The sequence below is a fragment of the Watersipora subatra genome, chromosome 3 (genome assembly GCF_963576615.1).
Source record: "Watersipora subatra chromosome 3, tzWatSuba1.1, whole genome shotgun sequence".
Lineage (NCBI taxonomy): Eukaryota > Metazoa > Bryozoa > Gymnolaemata > Cheilostomatida > Watersiporidae > Watersipora > Watersipora subatra.
In genome coordinates this window covers 31,487,546-31,511,613 of record NC_088710.1, presented here as the reverse complement: position 1 = coordinate 31,511,613, position 24,068 = coordinate 31,487,546, and the positions used below count along the sequence as shown (strand labels likewise).

At 35.9% G+C, this 24,068-nt stretch overlaps 1 protein-coding gene across 1 annotated transcript in view; it reads right to left on the bottom strand.

The window, feature by feature from the left end:
* LOC137390503 (MAM and LDL-receptor class A domain-containing protein 1-like) overlaps positions 1 to 24,068 on the bottom strand; it is an 83,057-nt gene that overhangs the window by 9,807 nt on the left and 49,182 nt on the right. The window contains exons 17-30 of the mRNA XM_068076832.1: positions 23,199 to 23,384; positions 21,277 to 21,420; positions 16,256 to 16,468; positions 13,091 to 13,288; positions 12,792 to 12,971; positions 12,526 to 12,680; positions 12,176 to 12,305; positions 10,390 to 10,860; positions 8,217 to 8,390; positions 6,137 to 6,340; positions 5,849 to 6,031; positions 5,538 to 5,750; positions 3,562 to 3,747; positions 2,808 to 2,951 (exon numbers count right to left, since the gene is read on the bottom strand). Coding sequence (XP_067932933.1) covers positions 2,808 to 2,951; positions 3,562 to 3,747; positions 5,538 to 5,750; positions 5,849 to 6,031; positions 6,137 to 6,340; positions 8,217 to 8,390; positions 10,390 to 10,860; positions 12,176 to 12,305; positions 12,526 to 12,680; positions 12,792 to 12,971; positions 13,091 to 13,288; positions 16,256 to 16,468; positions 21,277 to 21,420; positions 23,199 to 23,384 — 2,781 coding nt within the window. The remainder of the gene's footprint in view (positions 1 to 2,807; positions 2,952 to 3,561; positions 3,748 to 5,537; positions 5,751 to 5,848; positions 6,032 to 6,136; positions 6,341 to 8,216; positions 8,391 to 10,389; positions 10,861 to 12,175; positions 12,306 to 12,525; positions 12,681 to 12,791; positions 12,972 to 13,090; positions 13,289 to 16,255; positions 16,469 to 21,276; positions 21,421 to 23,198; positions 23,385 to 24,068) is intronic.

Here is a 24,068-nt window from a genome sequence, read left to right as displayed (position 1 = left end):
AAACCACTCCTTTTATTGAAAAAGCTGGAGGAAAACGGGAGATTTTGTGAAAAAGGGAGATTGACTTAAAAAACTGGAGAGTCTCGGCCAAACCAGGAGACTTGGCAAGTATGTCAAACACCTTTATACGTTATGATATACTTGAATTTGTTCCCTAAACTCTACCTTCACTACTCTATGGAGTACAGGCAGCCAATCGATGACCCAATTAACCTAATTTGTGGTATTTCTCAAACAACTTTGTTATACAGCATTCTGTCGATTGGTATAGCCTGCGATAACCAGCAATGATGTAGATCAATGGCTATATCTATAACGGTATGTCATAGGTGCAAATGTAGACGCAAAGACAATGAGGCTTTCCAGCATTCTAAATATTGCTAAAACTACTACAAATCTTGTAGAGATACGCAATTAAAATTTGACAATGCATTCAACCTGCACCCATTCGCATCAAAAACTTGAGAGCATTCACAAACTCAACATATAGCTTAAAAAATCCATCATATCGGTTGTCGGATACCAACAAACTGTAAACATTTTACATTCTTAGGTCAGTTTTGTCAGGTTTGAAGCAGTCTTTAGAGTCTTGAATTTGACAGCAGAGCTGACGTCGCGGCACATCTTGAGCAGACATAATTCTGTATACATGTATACCTGTATATTGGTATTGAACAGTTGGCTATTGCTAACATATTCTAATAAATACTTCGAGAAAGACAAGAATAGTAGTCCTGTCCTCTAGACACTTCCAGACATCTCTTATTATTACTCATTTATGGTATCTAATACATTTTTGTTTTTGTTTCTTTTTTTCTGTTGTTTTCTATTTCATGGTCTAATTTGTTTAAAACAACATTGGCTACTGTAAATAAAGTTAATATCGATCTATTAATATATTATTAATATATTATAATAAATAATAAGTTAATAATATAGATACATTTAATAATAAATATATGATACATTTAATGTTAATCTGCTGTGTATTCTCTGTATCTCTGCTTTCCTTTACAATCGTGGTTGACCTTGTGAGTAGTATAACATTGAAATGTCTAATTCTCTCCATATTGGTGGTTACCTTCTGTCTCTCTAGTCTTTAGTCTCTGAATCTTGTAGTCAAAGGCTTCAGCCGACAGTGCAAGCTCATGCAGCACAAAACTAAGATACATGTAATCTATATTTATAATTCTTAGTGTTTGTCTCTCATCTGTCATCCGTGTGTCCAGTCAAAGCGATTACATTTTAGGAAAACATCTCTTTTGCAGTAGAATTGAACTAAAAATTTCTATACTATGGAATGATTGTAAGCATACTTATGAAGCACTTGTGAACATGCTTTTGGTTACTACTAGCACACTTGAAGACCATGATTGGGTGAGAGATCATGACATGAGGATCATGATTTTTTCCTAATGCTGGCTTCAGAAGGATGAACACAGCTCTTATATAGTAAAGATTTCGACTAGCTTAAGTTACTAGCTTAAGTTACTAGCTTAAAGGTTAACTTGCAACAAAATTCACATTACAGTTATTTAGTATCAAAAGATTCACCATGTCTTACTCTGCTGTGTTGAAGGTGCAAAATATGTGAAAATGTGATTACAAGCTCTTAAAAGCTCAAAAACGAAAAGCCGCCGTAGATTAGAATCAATTTATTTCTCTGACGTTGTCATTACATTTGGTTATCGTTTTGTCACGTGATGTTCTCATGTGAATTGAAAGGCCAATAAAAGGCTCAATATAAAACTTCGCGTAGCACTAGTTTATGACAAACACTTTGGGTTTTACCGGAGACCCCGTATCAAATATAGATGCTCGCTACTTTACAGTTTTGTTCAGGCTTGGCCTAATCGTCTAGTCGTAATCTGATCATGTGATCCATACTTGGCAAATAATTTCTGCAGCATTTTTCGATTATCACAGGTGACCAACAGGCTCCTCGTGTTTATCAGACAATGATGTGTACTCCTTCGAGCTAAGGTTAAAAAAATAAATGAAGTTATAAGATATCAGCGCTGAAAGTGACAGCATTACAGTGACGATAAAATAGAAGCGTAAGAACAATAGACATGGTTTTGTTGAATGCGTGAAGTATATTTGTGAAAACATTTCGACGAATGAGGTTGTGTGAAAGTGTTAACAGAAGCCATTTTGTACAACTACGTCTCATTTGAGCCGTTTTGAAAAGAGATTCTCATCTACGGCAGTTTTGTGATGGCGGCGATTAACTGTTCGTTTTTGAGGTTTTAAGAGCTTGTAATCACATTTCCACATATTTTGCACCTACAACACAGCAAAGTAAGACATGGTGAATCTTTTGATACCAAATAACTGTAATGTGAACTTAGTTGCAAGTCAACCTTTAAGTTAATGAAATTCGTTAGGTAAACTACTTAACTAATTTAAAGTAAATTTTCTATTCAAAAACCTTAGTACAACGCTGGGCATTCAGTTATTTTATCTATAATAAAAGCCGTGTCTGTCCAGTTGTCGAAGTCACGCTTAGAGGTTTAGAAAAAGACTTCTTTCAGCTAAATTCAAACTCGTGACTTTTACATAGGTATACCAACACTCTACCACTTGTACCAATTGCCCGTCATGCTACGTATTGGAATAATTGTACACATAGTTATTACACCTGACAATTTCTCAAAGCACACCAGACTGCCAGGGTGCTAGTAACAATAATAAAAGAAGAAGTAACTTTAATATAATTTGCTTTGATCCACTTCCTTACAGTGCCAAAGTATACAAGTGCCAAATTGAAAGTAGTAGGCGTGAAGAAAAAGTAATGACTCACTTACCATCACAATCAGTCAATGACAACTTCAAATCATCAATCGCTATATCTGAGTCCGCAGTAGTGCCTCTTATCGCAGTTATGATAAGTTTAGTGGCTCCTCCCACTATCCTGACATGACCCTGTTTCCAGTTGTCTCCCTTGTTTCCTAGTTGAGAGTATTGAATATTGCTTGAGTGCAAAGTGATGTTGGCTACATTATTCCCCTAGTAAGGGTTTACTGTTTTCAACTAGCAACATATTTTACAACATTACTAGCTGTTAATATTAGTCAGCACATTCTCTTTACCTACGAGTCAGCTCTTGACCTCGTTATGCTGCTGAGGCACTACCACATCATCATTTAAACAAGTATAGCAAGCCAACAGACATGGGCTACTAAAGCATGCATACTCTCTGTCAACGCTATCACTGTCATATAGTTCTATACTATAGCTATCAGTTTTCCATCACTATAGTTCTCATTTATCTTATTGCCAGGGCAAACAAATCTACCTTTGCTATACATGTAGCTATCACCCTTATCATAGCTATAGCTATCACTTTTACCACTGATATAGTTATCATCCTTTTCGCAGCTATAGCTATTGCTTTTACCTCTGTTATAGCTATTATCCTTATCATCCTTATGACAGTTATAGCTATCCCTTTTACCACAGATATAGCTATAGCTAAATCCCCCAAAACCTGCACTGATAACGAGTATCATGAAATACATACATGTATCTAGATATTTGAAATTCAAAATAATTTAAAACCTGTTTGGGTCCAGAGGAGCTGTGTAATTCCCGCAACATCTGCCTGTACAGACAGTTTTCGCACCCCAGCACCATACATGTGGTACCAGAAGGTGAAACAGTTGTACGGCTTATCAAACTGGGGAGTCTCAGCAACTGCTGAGCTGTTCTCTGACACTCCCAATCCTTGCATCCAAAGAAAATGCCCTACAAATATGGGATAGGTACCGAATGACTACGGAATAAGTTTGGAATAAGTATGGGATAAATTATTTATCCCATATATCATAAATATGGGATAAATATGGGATAAATATGGAATAAATATGGAATAAATATGGAATAAATATGGGATAAATATGGGAAAAATATAGGATGAATATGGGGTAAATATGGGATAAATCTACTATATAAACGGCAATCATTGTTTGTGTGTCCGCCTTATAGAGTACCGTACTTTTCGGACTATCAGCCGCTACTTTTTTCTGACGATTTGAGCCATGCGGCTTATATAAGGGTGCGGCTATTCTGCGGCTTTTTCTTTCATCGCCGGGCGAATTAACAGGAATCTCCGTTTAGTGCGCCAACTGAATTAATATGAGTAGTATAAATAGATTATAGAGCAGTCGTTCCTTTTTCTCAATTCAGTCGTATGAAGCGAACTTAATTAGTATGAGTAAGTAGTAAAGTTAAATTAGTAGTAAATATTAGTAGTAAGTTAAATAAAATTTACTACTCATTAAATAAATTAATGAGTAGTAAATTACATATAATTAATATTTACTGCCAACGTGTACCGGGAAGGTAGATATGATATATATGTATATATGTATATATATATAGATATGGGATAAACATGGAATAAATATGGGATAAATATGAAGTGTACAACTTAAAATAGTAGTGTGATTTATCTTATCAATCTTTGTAAGTATTGTAATGCATTCATAAAGACTAAAATTTGATTATTAAAGTTTTTATGTTATTTATATACCTTTACACAAATTATTTATATTTTTAACTTGAATATATCTTGCATGTATATGTTACATATATCAATACATCAAATGTGACTTTTCCAAATACTGGCGACAGTCAACACAAGCGAGTTGCAGAAAAGCAGGTTATTGAGAACGGCTAAGATCTCGAGGTGAGTGCTCAAACCCTCGGGTCTCTGGTAGGTGACCCGAGCTTGAGTAGACACCATCATTTAAGCGGGTTAAAATAGAGACTAAACAATTCTCATTTATTGTATATACATCGGAGTGAGGTCTACTTTGTGCCTTACATAAACTCTCGCAACGCCCTCAGTAATTTCCTCGAATGGTAGAAACCTTCAATGGTATGTCTAGCATTATATGATCACTAGATATAGATCACAAGGGTAGTATATAAGTGGGCGTTGATAGAACACAAATGAGTTTGCTTTGACTGCGGAAGCACATGGGCATTTGAATCAATCACAAATGTACTTGTGCATAATAATAATAATACACATGTACATAGGCAGAATACACTTGTACATAGGCATAATACACATGTACATAGGCATAATACACATGTACATAGGCATAATACACATGTACATAAGCATAATACACATGTACATAAGCATAATACACATGTGCATAGGCATAATACACATGTGCATAGGCATAATACACATGTACATAGGCAGAATATACATGCCTGTGGGTAGAATAAAGATGCACATTGGTGAAATACATGTGCACCTTGGTGAAATACATGTGCACCTTGGTGAAATACATGTGCGCATGGAAGGAGTACATGCATACATGAATGAACTACGCTTGCACATGAGTAGAACACAGAAGCATATAAGCAAAATCATATTTATTACACACACAAAGCGTAAGAGCTCATGCAGTAAATGTAAATTTATGTGGATAAAATGTTTTACTACGGAGCCAAAGCACTCTAAATTTCTTTAGCAATGGAGACAATGATGGCTTATCCTAAAACAGTGCAGCACTTACCACTTCCTGTCGTACGATCAACTTTAGGTCCTGTGGTTGGTCTCAAACTTTGAGTTGCCACTCTGAAACTGACACCAAAAGAGTGAAATGTGAGACCACAATCCTTCCTTAGCCCTTCAAAATTGCAACTCCATCCTTCTGCGCTAGTTGTGAGCGCTGGGTTAGTTGCTGCCATGCTTGTTGTTGTGATTGGTAATCCTGTAGAGATTGTGTCTGCAATACACCACAAATAGAAGTCATTGGTAAGTAAATAAAGTAGGCTAGCAGATACCCTGTAGAAAGCTACAAAAAATAATTGTTACGAAACAAACCAGAATTTTGACTGCACGGTCCGTTTGTGTAGATGCTGATATCATCGATGGCAATGTCTCCCTTGTTCTCCTGTCCATAAACACCTCTCACATATCCATCTATCACTAATTGCAGCTCCAATCTCTGATTGGCTGGTAGGTTTAAGTTCAGAGTGGCTCTTAGCCACTGATTGGCCTGCTGTCCTATTAAAGAAAATCATAGTTCATAAGGTCAACTTTTTTCTCTCTGCCAGTTCTTTGGGCAGAAGATTTTTATGAGTTTTTCCTGCTTTCATGTCCTGTGCTTACCCGTTCGCTGAAAGTTGGCGACGAGCCCAGCTTGCGTATTATCGTATACAGAGATATTTAGTGTGCCGATATCTACTCCATACATGTGATAGTAGAGTGCAACACAGCCTCCTGCTTCTCCTTGAGGCTTGATGAAGGTTGGAGAAGTCAGTCTTGCATATGATCCTGGGGTTCTGTAGCTGGACTCAATGTACATGTAGTACCCTTCAAATATTAACACAGTTCACCTATTGCTTTGTTCTACAGACAGACTAATGGTATACCAAAACTGTTTTTGTATCGTGTTAGTAAATACATCCTGTATTCCATGGTGTCAGCAAAGTTAGTCTAAACTGACATATGGTACAATTGATGATTATTTCCTGCTGGTACAAAGACTACATTAGTTTATGAGTTTATTAGTGGTTGTCTCATCCCAACCACTAATCTTCAGAATGAATGATATTCAATAAAAGGACAACTCCAAAAGGACCACGCAAAACTGCTTCTTTAAAGTTTTGCTTTCTGTACTTAGCTATGGAGTTTGTAGTTATTATTTTTTTAAATACTGGTTTAGCTGAGTCTGTAAGATACAGCTTGTCGATTGTATTGTTGAATGCTGGACACATGCGTCTGATGGTCAACGTAAGATTGTAAATATATACTCGATAGAGTGGTTACTGTAAGACACGGCAGACTGATGATGACTCTACATACAGCAAATATTGCAAAAATTATTTACTATAATAATAATAATGTCGGTCCATTTAGCCGAAGCTAACCTAAAAGTGTAAGGAAAAAAATTACCTCACATAGGAACCAAACTCAGATGTACCATTCTGCTGACAGGCACACTACTAACTGCATCACACAATTGCCTCGTTACATCGAAGAATAATTGTACATATATTTATTACACCTGATGATCTCTCGCCGCGCGCAGACTGCTAATGAAAATGCTTTGAAAACTGTGAATGGTGACTGTTACACTATATCTTGTACATGATAGGCCTACTATATGCCGTTAAAGCTATTTCACACACTAGTGAGCTTGTTCCTTACAAAATAGCCATAAGTGAGTGCGGATAGCCTAGCCTTAGCACCTTTGGCATGCTACCCACCTGTGAGCTCTGTTTTAGATTTGCATACAAAATTTGGTAGAACAGCCGCATACTAAAAAATCTGACTGATAGATCGAAAGATACTAGCCAGCGTCTCACACTGGCTAGTATCCCATGTCAAACTCTGTTTCGTGATCGCTCCTCTTAGTAGGAGTTGCTTATCCTCTCATTTAGAGAGTAAGCAACTCCTACTAAAAGCCTCACAAGTGACAAGGTAGTTTACTTCTTCCTGGTTGCATGAAGCAGTCACAACTGACGAGAAACAAGTCTAAAAGTGTGGTGGGTTTGCAGTAAGCTCAAAAAGTTGTGTTTGGTAAACGATGATTAGTTTACCATCGGTTTAATTCTCAGGTGTCTACCATGGTCTACGAATCCTGAATGTTGCTAACCTACATTAATAAACTACTAACATAAATTTAGAGTAAGATTGAAGTTTTGACTGGTTTTTGCTAACAAGAATTGTTGTTAGCAAAAAACCAGTCAGAGAAACAAAAACTATAACTAAATTTTCCATATCTAAAAAGGTGATGCATGTTTAGTATGTTGAGCTACGAATGTGTTAGCTGTTGTACCAGTACTGTTTTTATTAGACTGGTTGCTGCCTATGTTGCTGCCTATGTTACTGCCTATGTTGCTCCCTATGTTGCTCCCTATGTTGCTCCCTATGTTGCTGCTTATGTAGGCAAAGGTGCTACCAGGTGCGAAGGTGCTATTATTGTAATGCGTTTTTATTGTTTTATATGTATTAGCTCCAGTTCCAAATGTTTACATCAAAAGTTCTTTCAAATCTAGTTTTTGCTCACATCATCACCGCACTCGCAACCTTTCTTCACGTCTTTCTTCCTGAAAATGGGTACATAGATATGGTAGTTTACCAAAAAAACATTCGATACTATTCCTGTGATGGACTCTGAAACAAAGCATGTGTATATCGCCTTTGCATTATTACCTAACAAGGACACATGTTTGGACAAACTTACCGAAACCACCACCTGTATGGTCGGTGTCTGGTCCAGTGTTTGCAGTATTGGTGGCGCTGTTAGCAAAAGACCAATTCATGTCATCACTAGATGATTGGAGGAAAGAACATTGGTTCCTGATGACAATGCCAAAAATCTTTCTGCTGAACGTGCAGCTCATCGCAGGGCTGCCAGCTATAACAAGGAAAGTAATGATCCACAATAACATGTGTATTTGCATTTTCAGCTTTGAGCAAAAACTACTACTCCTTCATTAGTCTACTACTATATTACTCTATCAACAAGGTATCACTGATATAAAGATGTACTACTTACTCCTTCATTACTCTACTACTATATTACTCTAACAGCAAGGTATCACTGATATAAAGATGTACCACTTACTCCTCCAATACTCTACTACTATAAGACTCCATCAACAAGGTATCACTGATATAAAGATGTACTATTTACTCCTCTATTACTCTACTACTATATTACTCTATCAACAAGGTATCACTGATATAAAGATGTACCACTTACTCCTCCATTACTCTACTATATTACTCTATCAACAAGGTATTACTGATATAAAGATGTACTACTTACTCCTCCAATACACTACTACTATATTACTCTATCAACAAGGTATCACTGATATAAAGATGTACTACTTACTCCTTCATTACTCTACTACTATATTATTCTATCAACAAGGTATCACTGATATAAAGATGTACTATTTACTCCTCCATTACTTTACTATCATATTATTCTATCAACAAGGTATCACTGATATAAAGATGTATTACTTACTCCTCCATTACTCTACTGCTATATTACTCTATCAACAAGGTATCACTGATATAAAGATGTACTACTTACTCCTCCAATACACTACTACTATATTATTCTATCAACAAGGTATCACTGATATAAAGATGTACTACTTACTCCTCCATTACTCTACTACTATATTACTATATCAACAAGGTATCACTGATATAAAGATGTATTATATATATATATCACTTTACTAGTTGTGAACAAGTCACATATTAACATGTTACTCTGAAATACTGCAATTTACAAATTCTTTTTGTCTTAAGTTATGGAAGGAAAGCAAAAAAGGTGTAAAGAGCAACTTAAACATTTTTCTGCTAGTGAAATTGTAATAACTATATTTTTATATTAGACAGTAGGGGTCTGTGTTTTTGGTCAAACTGTGTAAATAATAGCGATTTTCTTTTGCATCCAGATCCAATTAGCTGAACAAAATATTAAACATGGCTTTTGGTTTAGCCTGCCTTGACAAACTGTTGTTTTGCGGAGCTGTTCCCCTGTCGAACAGGCAAGCAACACAACAGGTTGTTGCTCGCCCGCTAGACGGGGGAACAACTCCGCAAAAACAACAGTTTGTCAAGACAAGCTACTTTTGGTTGTAAACTGCATTGCTTTTTGTGCAGAATTGTCAGTTGATTTCAGACAAGCTCCATCTTAATTTTTTATGACAGAAACATTTGCAGCAAAAATATCGAGGGTATGGCAGCAAATGTTTTGCAGCACTAATGCATTACATAGGATGAGAAAAACAGTTTTGTAGTGAAAGGATTAAATATGTACCCTATTTGAAAGTTATTCATCAAATCTTTGTTAAGAAATAATCAGGTTTGGAAGGATACCCAAGGCAAACAGCAAAACGATTGCGCAAAGCATAATCCAATGCTAAGATGTCATATTAAGAGTGTTCCAACTCAACGGATTCAGCATATCAATTCGATTACGCTTTATTATAAATTGTGTCATCACATTATACAGTCTAAGTTTACTTTGCCTAAGACAACTCCAAGCTTAAAAAACAGAAATTTAAAACTCAAGCAGTGGTGTGAGCCTATACTCTTTAGGTTATGAAACACTCACATTTTGTTTTTAACCATAAGTTGTAGCTAGTGTGACGCACGATTGAAAGGCTGTATTTCCACTCTCTGGATAGAAATAGTAAAATATCTAGACTACTTTCTTGTGATAGAAAACAAGTTCAATGGCGAGGAGGCCTAAAATAACTTATGAACAGCCCTTTTGGCTTTAATATGACTCAGAGCTCAGGTCCTCTAAGATCTTTCTAGTCATGGAGAAGTCTGCTTGTTGGAACACAATAGAACTTTCTATGTATTTATATAATACATCCTCTTACCTCCAATTGACGTTGTGCTGCCAATAGCTAAAGCTGTGGTGGACTGTGGAAGGGTAGATGTTGGCAGGGTTGTGTCAGGTGTGCTTGGTGTGTAGAGAGCGCATGGAGAACCAAGTCTATCTACGGTCAAATCATCTATAGCAATGTCACCCAAGGGATCAGCATAGTTTCCTTTAGAGTGGCGTACCGTAGCCACCAACTCTATTTGAAAGGTCTGACTACCAGCAAGGTCAAGGGTCATTGAGAATTGTTTCCACTGGTTTCCCTGGTTTCCCCATATAGTATATACCTTGGTTTTCCGGCTGGAAGTTTTCAAGAAGACTTCCAAGGACCCCATGTCGTCGCCCCACATGTGATACCAGAAGGAAAGACAAGCCGTTGAAGACAGTTTTGTATAAGTTGGTGATATCAAGGAAGCCTTGTCACCGTTCTTCTTGTAGGAAACATCCGCAATCAGAAAATATCCTGCAACTGTAGAAAACCATGAGGATGCATTGTTGCTTTTGCTTAGCTGAGAAGTGACTCACTTTTTGGTTGGCAGCAAATGAATCAATCAGAAATAGACAAAAAAACTTTCTTAGTTTTAGCAATTGTCATAAAAAGGAAATTTAAACAAGTAGCATTTATGCTCCACCAGCATAACACGCTATTTTAAATAAATTGTTTACTGTTAACCATGAAAACTCACTTCTCAAGAGCGCACAACTTCACATAAAACCCAATAGTCTCTGAAACCTGCTACTTTGTTAAACCCAATGCTAGTCATTAAATAGAGTGACCCTGACGGAATATGTGATAGATATATAACCTTTGAGTGATGAGTCATAGCTCTGGAACTCACCAACAAATCAAACTTATGTTTGCCGTGTTGACATTGGTATAAGTTGGTGAATCATGAGGTTTCTTGATGCTTTAGAGATAAACTGAAGTAAGTTCCCACTACTAGTGTGATTCTCTAGATGAAATTAAAGCTGGTCATTAAGCATTCGTCAGGTCTTAAAAAAGCAGCCTTCTGTATTTGTGATCACTCATTAGAAAGATGTTACACGGTGGGCTGCTCTCAGCCATGACCTAGTGGTCTAGAGTACATGACCTGCTAACAATTGGATAGGGTTCAATTCTCAAGGCCACCGGCTCTCCACAACTGATCATGTCCTCTAGTCATCAAGGCTTTCGTACACTTGTTTCAGGCATGTTCAGCCATGATCACAGAATCATTGTATGTACAACCATTCCTTTAAAAACACAGCTTCTGTGTGCAGTAAGCCAAGCAGATGTCATACTCGATCTTTAAGGTATTGCTCACACCCAGTGTGCCCTTTGTTTTTAATGTCACAGCTGACATGCATGTCGTATGCCTATTTGTAGTTGCATCATAAGTACTTACAAAGTGCTGATGTTGTTTTGGAAAGCTAATAAGTAGGTCTTACCTTATGGGTTAAGTGTAGCCTGGGCATGGCTCTCTTTCTCCCCCCAACCCCAAAAGCCATGCCCAGGCTAGGTTAATTGCGTTAGCAACAGATAAGCTTTTTGGTTCATGAATAATTTGTTTAGTCATATTTATTATTTATGATGTCTGCTTGCATTTAATGGAAATAGAATTACTTAGGCTTTTGTTATTTACCTGAAAGTATTTTATGAAACTCATTCTCCTTTAGTATAACAACCCGGATAATGTTTGATATCTCTTTCAGCTAATACTATAACAATGAGAGAGCTATCATAAATATTATTGACAATTTAAAGGAAGCAGGGCATAAGACAGCTAGCAAAAGATGTCACTTACAAGTACCACTTGTGTGGTCCCGAGAAGGTCCTGTCGCAGCGCTCGTGAATTTAGCATTGAATCGAGACCAGTTAAACTCATCCGATCTAGATTGTTGGAATCCACAGAAGTCGGTGTCAAAGTTGCAAATCTGTAAGAAAATATGATGTTAAAAAAATGTTAAAAAAGGAATTTTCTGCTCTTTCTGCATAAAAACAAAAAGTTATGCTGTGTTCAGCTGGAGAGCTTATCTGCACAGGAAGTGCTGTGGTAGTTCCCTGTGTTATTTAGCTGCACCAGAACTGCTATGGTAGTTCCCTGTGTAACTTAATTCCACAGGAAATGATGTAGTAGGTCCTTGTTGAACTTACTTGTACAAGAGCTGGTGTTGTAGGTGGTGTAGTCCAAGGAGTAGTAGTTGGTGGAGGAGGTGTGGTAGTAGGGGGCGCAGTGCTGCCAGCACTAACAGTTGACAATGGATTCATGGTAGTTGTTGCTACGGTTATGGGGGAAGCAACTCTTACCACTACAAAGAATAACTATTACGTAACAATCTACATATGTATGTAGGCTAATTATATAGCGAACATGAAAGACATATTAAATATCTTTTCTGGTAACCATTTGGGAATCTTACTGTCCAAGTCTGCGCATGAGCTTCTTTCTGTTAAGATGAGGTCATCAATTGCCATTTCTCCTTTCACACGACTGAATGGAGGAAGGGAGTGTATAATTGTTGCTTCAAACTCTAGATAAATCTGACTGGATTGGTAGGCTATGTCTAAACTTTTCTGTTTCCACATGTTGCCTTGATTTCCTGTTTGTGAAGGAAACATCAGTAAGATCGAGTGCTTATTCCACAGCTATTAGAATGACATGAAGCCAAGAGTGATAGACAACAGGATAACATAGAGAGAGGCTAGTATAAAGAGTTACCTGCCAGAGTTGTTCCATTGTAAGACTCCCCTGTTGGAGATTTGATGTTCACCTGCAGCTGGCCCATGTCAGCACCGTAGAGATGGTAGGAAAACCTTAGACACGCTGATTGCCCTGGAGTGACACTGATCAGCCCTGATTGAAGTCTAGCTTTCCATCCTGATGGTTTGTAGTTGGATCGTATGTACATGTAGTAGCCTACCAACAACAATGTCCATTTGTCTTGCTGCTGCGGATCTCAACACAGACATATGAGCAAATAGTTTAAACTATTTTCCTAGAATATGCGGTTTTGTCTCCCAAAACCTTATGCGAGGCAAATGGCAGATCTACTTTAATTTGCAAATTCTTTTCAGCTTATTTGTATTGCAAATTTTCATCTTATCAAAATGCATACAACATTTAATAGTTATTTGAAAAATATGAGTAAACTATATTATTAATAGCTACTTTAACAATTTTATACTTAATATTCGTTCTCTTAACAGAGAAAGGTATTTTAAACAATATATATCAAAATATTTATTTAATTTTAGTAGCAAACTGTTGCCCGTTTTTCTGTTTTTGTTGTCTTTTGTGATTCTTAAACATGTATGGCATAATTGGAAAACATTTTTGTTTGAAATGAATTTATTGCCAATAATACATATTACATTTATGGCACTATATATATATATATATATATATATATATATATATATATATATATATATATATATATATATATATTTAACAATAAAAGTGTTCAGTTTGCTACCTTTTGCTATCTTTGCTACAATTTTTTATCAACAAATCGGTATTTTACATTCTCATGTATCTGGTTTTGTCCAACATTTTGTTTTCTTTGGCTGAGCTGTTTGACAATACCAAAATGCTGAATAATATGCATTCATATACTTGCAGGCCTATGTTCTCTTTAAAAATACAATTTAGGTACAAGATTGTAATCTATAATTATAAAAGTTATTTGAAGTAGTTGCCAGGGGTTGCATTGAAGCGCTGGTTAAGTCAAGGCCATTGGAATTACGTAGAGTGCCCCCAGGGCTGATACTCCCCCCTAAAAGACCCATTAGGTTTGGCCCAAAATCACGTTTTAGGCGGGTTTTCAGACCATAGGGCAGTGTCAGTGAATTTGCTCCTTTAGGGAGAGTTTCCACAGCTAAGCCAGTAGAAGGGCCCATGCTCATTAAGGTTTTATTCAGCCAAAGTAATACCAAGAAGTCGCACCGAAATTCCAGTCTTCATTTTAATGCAGATTGCATTAAAATCTGCATGCTTGCTGACGGGAACGTAAGGGAAAAGAGAGAGTCGGCACTGCATCATCTTAGCAACCCTTTAGCAATACACTCAGAATGAAGGATATGATATTTATTTCATTGATATTCATTATGTTTTTCTTTGTAAATGAAAATGATGATCTGATGGTTGATGTTTGGAATCAGTTTTATTAACCCTTTTGCAAGCATAGCGACAATTTGTCGTTTTGCGATATTGACGCTAGTGGGCAGACTATTATGTCGCCACACCAACGGTTTTTATAAATTGATTTATGGTTAGCTAATTGCCTTTTTTGGTTTAATTTTTTTTCCAATAGTAAACTACAATATATTGGTCTATGTTAGCAACAAAAAATAAGCCGTTTGCAGAAAAAAAAGATCGTTTTTGCAGCATTAAACAAACGAAAAATCCGAAATAAAAACGTATTTAAATAAAATTGGGTATTCTGTTTGTAGTTTTTTCTGCTTTATTAATGCATGAATCATAATGGATGTTTAGCGGGGCGTGGAACCTGGGCGCCCTCTAGGGAACTCTCAGTGTTTAGGGGGTGTATTTCCAATTGACCAACCAGGTGATTGGGGGTACAATATCCAAAATCAAATTGACCAACAATGTGATTGGGGGTGCAATATCCAAGTCTGGGCCTATCCAGGTGGGTGTTTCTTTCAGAGTATCAGCCCTGGGAGAGTGCCATAGACTCGGGTGTCAGTTTCAAATGAATATTTCCTAATTTATCATTTTGTTGGAACAAAAACAAATGTGATATCTTCAGCTATATATACAATATAGACTGTGGATGATAGACTATAGACTGAACAAGTCACTTACTACTATAGAGGGCATAGATTACCAAATAGTTTTAGGTAATCAGCTGATCAAGTAAAATATCTCAGGATTAGAATATCTGCGCAGAGAGAAATTACTAGGTGTTTTTATATCTGAGAATTATTTGTGGATTTCCACAACAAAAGCATTAATTTGTGATTAAAATGCTTTGAATAGTAAAAGGATGAATGTTGCTTGCTTTAAAATAAAATTCTAAATTACACTTGGAAAACCTACAAATATTTATATATACAATTGTACATATAAACATACATACATGTACCGGTATAATGGCAGATATATATATATTTATAGATATATTTCTCAAACTTTGTCATCGTTGTATATTTTCAGCTATAACTATTAAAATCTTGGAATAAAGAATCCACATCGCAGAAGAATTCAGCTCAGAACCTCTCGTTCCCCAGTTTAACACCGTACCAATTTAGCCAAATGATATTGATCGTTTCACTGGCGCTATATTGGATCAAATAGCTACGTTTTCGGTCACGACGCAAAATCATTGCGTAATGTCATGGGAAGCCATGGCTCTTATTAGCAAGCTTACTCAAATTATCCGTTGGCCATGTGCCAGGCAACTCATGATCTCTTATCGTTTATAAGCTGATTTTTACTAACCAGGCAACGCCTGGTAGCACAGCTAGTATATCTATAAATCTTAAAGTTTATCGTCTGTCATTCGGTCTGTCCAGCTATAGCTATTAGTATCTAGCATTGAGAAACTTGTACCGCAGAAGATTTGATCTTAGAACCTCCCATTTACCAGGGAAAAAAGTAACACATTGAGCTACACAAGATGCAATGGATTCATTAGACAATATGAGTCGTTATCTTGGTTAAAACGCGCAGGGTGACTCAGCGTTACACGGAAATCGGCATGCGTATTAAAATGCCATACATATATAATTTTGTATATATATACATATATATATATATATATATATATATATCTTCTGCGGTATAAGTTAGCAAAGATAGCGAAAGGTAGCAAACTGAAAACTTTTAATACTTCATAAAATGAACTTTGGTAAGTTTGTCTACCTGTGAGGTCACCATGCGTGTGGTCTGCACTTGGCCCGGTTCCAGATGACAAGGTTGGTCCATTCGCATGCATCCAATCAAAGTTGTCCGATTTATCTTGGTAGAAGTTACATTGATCAGCATCAAAGTTACAAGCAAACTGTATGGTTGGTTGCGTACGAGTGGTAGTAGGTGGATGAGGTGGTGAAGTTGTCATGACTGGGACAGTCATTCCTGTAGGACATATATGGTGTTCATAGAGTACTCCGAGAGATTTTGATATTTGTAATGTGTAATACGTAATATGTATTATGCAGTTTGTAATATGGAATATGCAGTATGTAAAGTATCTATTACGGAACACCTAGAATAAAGATAGTGACGACGACAGCCCTGAAACATTAATCTTGTTTAGCTACTGCAAATTGTAAATTGTAGTTTTGTAAACTACTGACATTAAGCCTGGTGGTATGCTCAGAATTTTTTTTATGTTCCACGCAAATTGGTTTTCTACAAAAATCCATGAGCGCGTTCATCAAGGGCAATTCCTGAGTTCCATATCAAATTGATCATGACATTAATACAAAAAACGATAACCACTAAGATTGCCAAGTGAGCCTGGCTTTGTGTGAAGTGGGACTGCTTTGGGCCATTTGGAACATCGCGAAACATCGCAAAACATCACATCATGGAACATCATCGAACATCACTGAATATCACGGAACACCATGGAACACCACGGAACACCACGGAATATCACTCTTATTATACTAAAGACTATTCTTTGACTTTAGGATGTGGTTGAGTGGTGCAAGTTGAAGTGTATACCAAACTTTACCAAACGGAATGTCATGAGTCTGAAACCCTATCAGTGTAATCTTTCATAAAATGCACTAAATACTGTCTATGTGTTAAGTTTGTCTTAACACTGTGCCAGTGTTCAGTGTTCAGAATTTTTACAATGCCACTGCTTTCCAGCAAGCTTACAAGATCAGAGTTCTACAATATACTAGATAGTATTTCTCTTCTGCTAAAACTATATACATACAGCTCGTAAACTTTGGAATAGTGAGAGACTAGTTCTTCAAATGCTGTGCTGCAGGGTTTGTGCCTTGTGCCACTGGATTAATATACGTGTATATACTATGTATATATATTAATATTTATCAATATAAATCTCAAATTTTGTCTTTTATCTTTTGTTTTCTGTAGTACTTGTGTCCAGTTACAGCTTATAAAACCTCGCAGAGACAAATACACACCGCACTGGACTTTAACTCACAGCCATTGTAACTGCAAGTACGTTTGCAAATACCTACACCTAACCACAAGGCTAGGTCGTTCATCGTTCCTATCATCACAACTATGTTATCTACGGTCTACTTATCATATTGCAAGTTAAAAGCTACAAGGGTATGCACTTTTTATTATTAGTTAATATTACCTTAGGACGTTTGTTTTTTTTAATTTTTAAACACCATTTCGAAGTCCATTACCTAATTTTCTAATTTGTAATTTTAAAATGTTCCATTTCTATTTTGAATGTTTTGCTACAATGCAGCTGTAACGGCACAATTTCAATCTTCAATTTCCACTTATTGCAAAGGGCAATTGCTAGAAATTGCAAAACTAAATCATGTTCACATGGACATTCTCGAATAGGAATTGCCTCTACATTATCTCTAAGTTCGAACAAACAAAGTACCTTCCAGGGATTCACTGATGTATTTAATTTTGATATCTCATTCTTACATTTGTGCTAGTATTGAGAAATGCCAGTATCGTCGTATTCAAAATTTTGATGCATAGCTTCTGCAGCAACAGTAACCTTTTTTATACACAGATATTTCTAAGTACTCTTTGTTATTATTAATTCAACATACTCGTGATTTTTATTTTGTTTTATCAGTTCGTTTTAATTATGTCAGTATCAATTCACTTTTCATTGTAATCACTGTAACAGTTTTTTATCTAGCCATTACTTGCTAATTGTTTTGCATTTAAACACCTTTACAGTTGTTTTAGTTTTTTACTTGATTTATTTGAACTGCACAAAACAGATTTTCTCATGATATGAAGTTTTAAAGTTATATTGGTGACTGTCGTTTTATGTCAAATAAAAATAAATTTTCTGTGCAGACTTCTTTATAAACCAAACCACAGGAGCATTCACCTAGCATATGTATATACTAAGTGAATGCCAAGCGTTGCCCGGGTAATAAAAGTCTTTGCACAGAAAACTATTTTTATTATTATTTTTATTTAGCGTTAAACAACAATTACCATTTAATTTTCGAATTTCATATCAGAAAAAATTGTTTTATGTGGTTGCAATAAATTAAGAGAAAAATAAAACAACTGTAAAGGTTTTAAGATGTGAATGTGAAATAATTAGCGAGTAATGGCAAGATAAAGTCAGTTTTGCTATGATTACAGTAAAAAATGATTTAGTATACAATTATATAGTTTTAATTCGTTGCCGTGTCGGCATCGTAAGGCAAAAATGCCGTATCAAGTGGTATAGAAACCGATAGTAATTATCTCATGCAAACACTCCCTGGTAAAAATCATCTAAATTTTATGTAGGCCTACTTATTAAAAATTAGTAGCAAAATAGGATGCTAACCTCAGTAACTGTAGTTACCTACAGTAAGTTTAGTGTATTTACTCTACAGTTACGATCAGCAATAAAATGTACCATTACCATGTACTACTTTGCTGTACGTACTGTAGGGAGTTCTTACCTTTGAGACAGACAACATCAATGTTGAATTTAATTTGAATGAATTTAGCTTACTAAACACATACTTAAAGCTAAGTTTTAGTTTGTATTTTACTAAACTTCAACTTTGTCATCAGCTAAAATTTTATCACCTATCTGTTTCCGGTTTCAATTTCTCCATAACTTATAAATAATGAATACAAGTGAAATGAGAGAGAAAGCGAGCATTGTATCTTTTTCAGGCATTGTGAGAGGGAATTCGTCGAATAGCATATCAGCATCTTCGTAATTTCAAAGTAATCAGCACACTGACTGCCAAATCTTAATTTTGATAGAACTTTTTGTTGATACTGTATAACGGAAGAAAATTGAATGTTTTGCCCTTGTCTTGCGCGTACAAAAAACATTGTGTTTCGCTTCCGTATTGATTGTGAAAAGGATATACAGTACATATATGATAAGAGCGATTGGTGTGATAGGATTGTGGCTTAGCCTTGTGGTTATGTGCGTTGTTAGTAGACTTGCAATTTGAATGTTAGTATATACGTCTGTATAAGTGTAGGCCTATATATATCAATGTCAAAATGTACATATATATATAAATCTCAGTGTACATATATATGTATATATAGATATATATACATATATATATTTCTCAAAGTTTGTCATTTGTAGGATTGATTGTCCGGATATAGATCTTTAGAGGTTGACTTGCAACAAAATTCACATTACAGTTATTTGGTATCAAAAGATTTACCATGTCTTACTCTGTTGTGTTGTAAGTGCAAAATATATGGGAATGGCATTACAAGCTCTTAAAAGCTCAAAAACGAAAAGCTGCCGTAGATTGGAATCTGTTTATTTCTCTGACATTGTCATTACATTTGGTTATTGTCTTGTCACATGATGTTCTCACGTGAATTGAAAGGCCAATAAAAAGCTCAATATAAACCGTATCGTAGCAATAGTTTAGACAAACACTTCGGGTTTTACCGAAGACTCGTATCAAATATAAATGCTCACTACTTTACAGTTTTGTTTCGGCTTGATCTAACCGTCAAGTCGTAATCTGATCATCTGACTCAATACTTCGCAAATAATTTTTGCAGCACTTTTCGATTATCACAGGTGACCAACAGGCTCGTCATGATTATCAGACAATGATATGTACTCCTTCAACATAAGGTTGAAAAATTAAACGAATTTTTACGGTAAGTTATAAGATATCAGTGCTAAAAGTGACAGCATTACAATGACGATAAAACAGACGCGTAAGAACAATAGACATGGTTTTATTGAATGCGTGAAATATATTTGTGAAAATATTTCGATGAATGAGGTTGCATGAAAGTGTAAACAGAAACCATCTTGTAACAACTACGTCCCATTTGAGCCGTTTTGGAAAAAGAATCCAAACTACGGCAGTCTCGTGTGGCTGCAATTAACTGTTTGTTTTTTTTTTAGCTTTTAAGAGCTTGTAATCACATTCCTGCATATTTTGCACCTACAACACAACAGAGTAAGACATGGTGAATCTTTTGATACCAAATAACTGTAATGTGAATTCTGTTGCAAGTCATCCTTTAAGTCTTGGAATAAATATGCTGTACCGAAGAAGTTTTGATCTCAGGCCCTTACCCCTCGGACACCTTACCCACTAGACTACAGAAATCGAATTGCTAGTTTGCCAATATAAGTCATTATATGAGAGCGAATGCCTAACTGCTTTGCGTATGACGCGGGTCATAGCATAACGTCACGAGAAGCTGTTCGCTCACATTATTAAACTGGCTAATAGCGAGCAACTCTCACTACTTCTCATTGTTTATAAGACAAAACACTTTTCTCATGATATGTAGTTAGAAAGTTAGAATGGCAAATGTTGTTATATGTTAAATACAAATCAATTTTCTGTCCAAAGACTTTTCTATTACCCGGTCAAAACCGGGTGGCACAGCTAGTATATATATTATATATAATATTTGTATATATATATAGATATATATATGTATATATATAAATATTATATATATACAAATATTATATATAATATATATAATATATTATATGTAATATTATAACATATTATATATAATATATATATACATGTATATACCTATATATCTATATATATATATATATATATATATATATATAATAAGTACATGTATATGTATATATATACTAAAGTATGGTATGGTATTGGTATGCATATATGCTATGGTACTTTGAATCCATTCTAGAAAAAAACAAGCTCTAAATAACTAAAGTAAAACAAATAGAAGGAAGTAGAACATGTAAAGAAAAAGTAATGACTCACCATCACAGTCGGTCAAGGACAACTTCAAATCGTCTATCGCGATATCTGAGTCCGCAGTAGTGCCTCTTATTGCAGTTATGATAAGTTTGGTGGCTCCTCCCACTATTCTGACACGTCCTTGCTTCCAGTTGTCTCCTTGGTCGCCTAAAAGCCATATGCAGGTTACGATGACAAGCCATATCAAACAACACATGTCTACTACCATCATTTGTAATGGATTCACAGCAAAACTTTTAAAAAATTGTATTTATAGCAAAAATTCAACATAAAAAGATAAGACTTCAAAATTTTTCACCTCGTCGCTGGAAGTCAATAAATTCCATCAAGTAGCTTGTCAACCCATTCTAAAGACTGATCTTTTTTGCATTAATATTGTATAATTACTTGTGGCATATTAGCAATACTGGCTATTGTGATCTGTTTACGGAAGGCTCAGTAAATGCTCTGTTAGTCAATTTGCATGAAAATATTTCTAGTAGTTGCCAGCTATTTATTTCTAAATACCCTTGCAGCCTAGTGTGTTGGGGGAGGTTGTCACGCGTAATAACAGTATGCACATTTCTTCCAGAAATCAAAGAGTGGTAAGATGACATACATGTATTTGTTTTTCTACCAAAACAAAACCCAAAAGTGGGGATCTTGTTAAAAGCATTCTTTTTTCCTAACTTCCTAGCAGCCAGACAGACAGACAGACAGACAACTGGACCACAACGGATTGTAATATAGTAAAGATTGCCAATTTAATTTGCAATCTCTAGAATTAAGAATCGTTTTCTTTCTTATTTTCAACATTACAACACAAAAGAAAGACAACTCTCTCTCTCTCTCTGTATGTTCTAGTCATCCTTTATCATTGCTTCATGAATCAAAAATTCTAAAAACCATTCAAGCTGCAGATTTTTTTATTATTATTTGAATTATACATTGTACACATGCTCGATTCCAGAGAGCTATACATTGTACACATGCTCGGCTCCAGAGAGTTATACATTGTACACATGCTTGATTCCAGAGAGTTATATATTGTAGACATGCTCAATTCCAAAGAGTTGTACATTGTACACACGCTCGATTCCAGAGAGTTATACATTGTACACACGCTCGATTCCAGAGAGTGGTACATTGTACACACGCTCGATTCCAGAGAGTTATACATTGTACACACGCTCGTTTCCAGAGAGTTATACATTGTACACATGCTCGATTCCAGAGAGTTATATATTGTACACATGCTCGATTCCAGAGAGTTTTACATTGTACACATGCTCAATTCCAGAGAGTTATACTTTGTACACATGCTCGGTTCCAGAGAGTTATACATTGTACACATGCTCAATTCCAGAGAGTTATACATTGTACACATGCTCGATTCCAGAGAGTTGTACATTGTACACATGCTCATTTCCAGAGAGTTATATATTGTACACATGCTCGATTCCAGAGAGCTGTACATTGTATACATGCTCGATTCCAGAGAGTTGTACATTGTACACATGCTCGGTTCCAGAAAGTTATACATTGTACACACGCTTAATTCCAGAGAGTTATACATTGTACACATGCTCGATTCCAGAGAGTTGTACATTGTACACATGCTCGGTTCCAGAGAGTTATATATTGTACACATGCTCAATTCCAGAGAGTTGTACATTGTACACACGCTCGATTCCAGAGAGTTATACATTGTACACACGCTCGATTCCAGAGAGTGGTACATTGTACACAACCTCGATTCCAGAGAGTTATACATTATACACACGCTCGATTCCAGAGAGTTATACATTGTACACACGCTCGATTCCAGAGAGTTATACATTGCAAACCTGTTTGACTCCAGAGAGTTATACATTGCAAACCTGTTTGACTCCAGAGACTTATACATTGCAAACCTGTTTGACTCCAAAGAGTTATACATTGCAAACCTGTTTGACTCCAGAGATACTGTGAAACACTCCCAACTTTGGCTGCCACATTTAGTCTCCCGACCCCAGCACCAAACATGTGGTACCAGAAAGTGAAACAGTTGTACTGCTTATCAAACTGTGGAGTCTCAGCAACTGCTGAGCTATTTTCAGATACTCCTATTCCTTGCATCCATAAGAAATGCCCTTTAAACATAAAATATTCGAATATCATTAATTAGAAAAAAACTTAACATCTATTCAGTGTTATCTTCTCTTGATTATATATAAAGAATGATAAACTCGTGAAAAGCTTTAGTAGGTATAACTGTACTGTTGCATTATTACTGTCTCTGAACTGTTAGTGGGTGTTTACACCTGACCGACTTATCGGAGTTGCTTCTACGCCGACAAAGTCGATTTGGTATATAATGAAAATTGGTTGTAAAAACGGCTTTGTCTTAGTTTCCTCTGATGCAAGAGCAGTGAAATGCTGCGTACTATGTTTGTCTGATTTTGATGACCGCCATTGATGAAGTGCAAGATAGATTGGAATAATCATATTTCCTAATAATTTCCAAATATATTCTGTTCTCGCAAGTGATCAACTAAAAATAGCATTAGCTGTGTGTACACCAGGCCGATTTAACACCAATACTAATTAGTAATTAGTAATTACTATACTTATTATGTATACAAGGGCAGGGAGTGTAGAAATGAATTGGCTCTCTTTTGTGTTTATGCTGAGAAACAGTCAAAATGGAATGGATACCAATGTTGTATATCATTGGCTCAAAGCGGAGCACATGTTATATAGTCATGGTTCTAGTTGGTTTAGTGTGAAGGCTTTGCAGAAATTTATTTCAAATCATAAACAGACTAGAAGCCCTT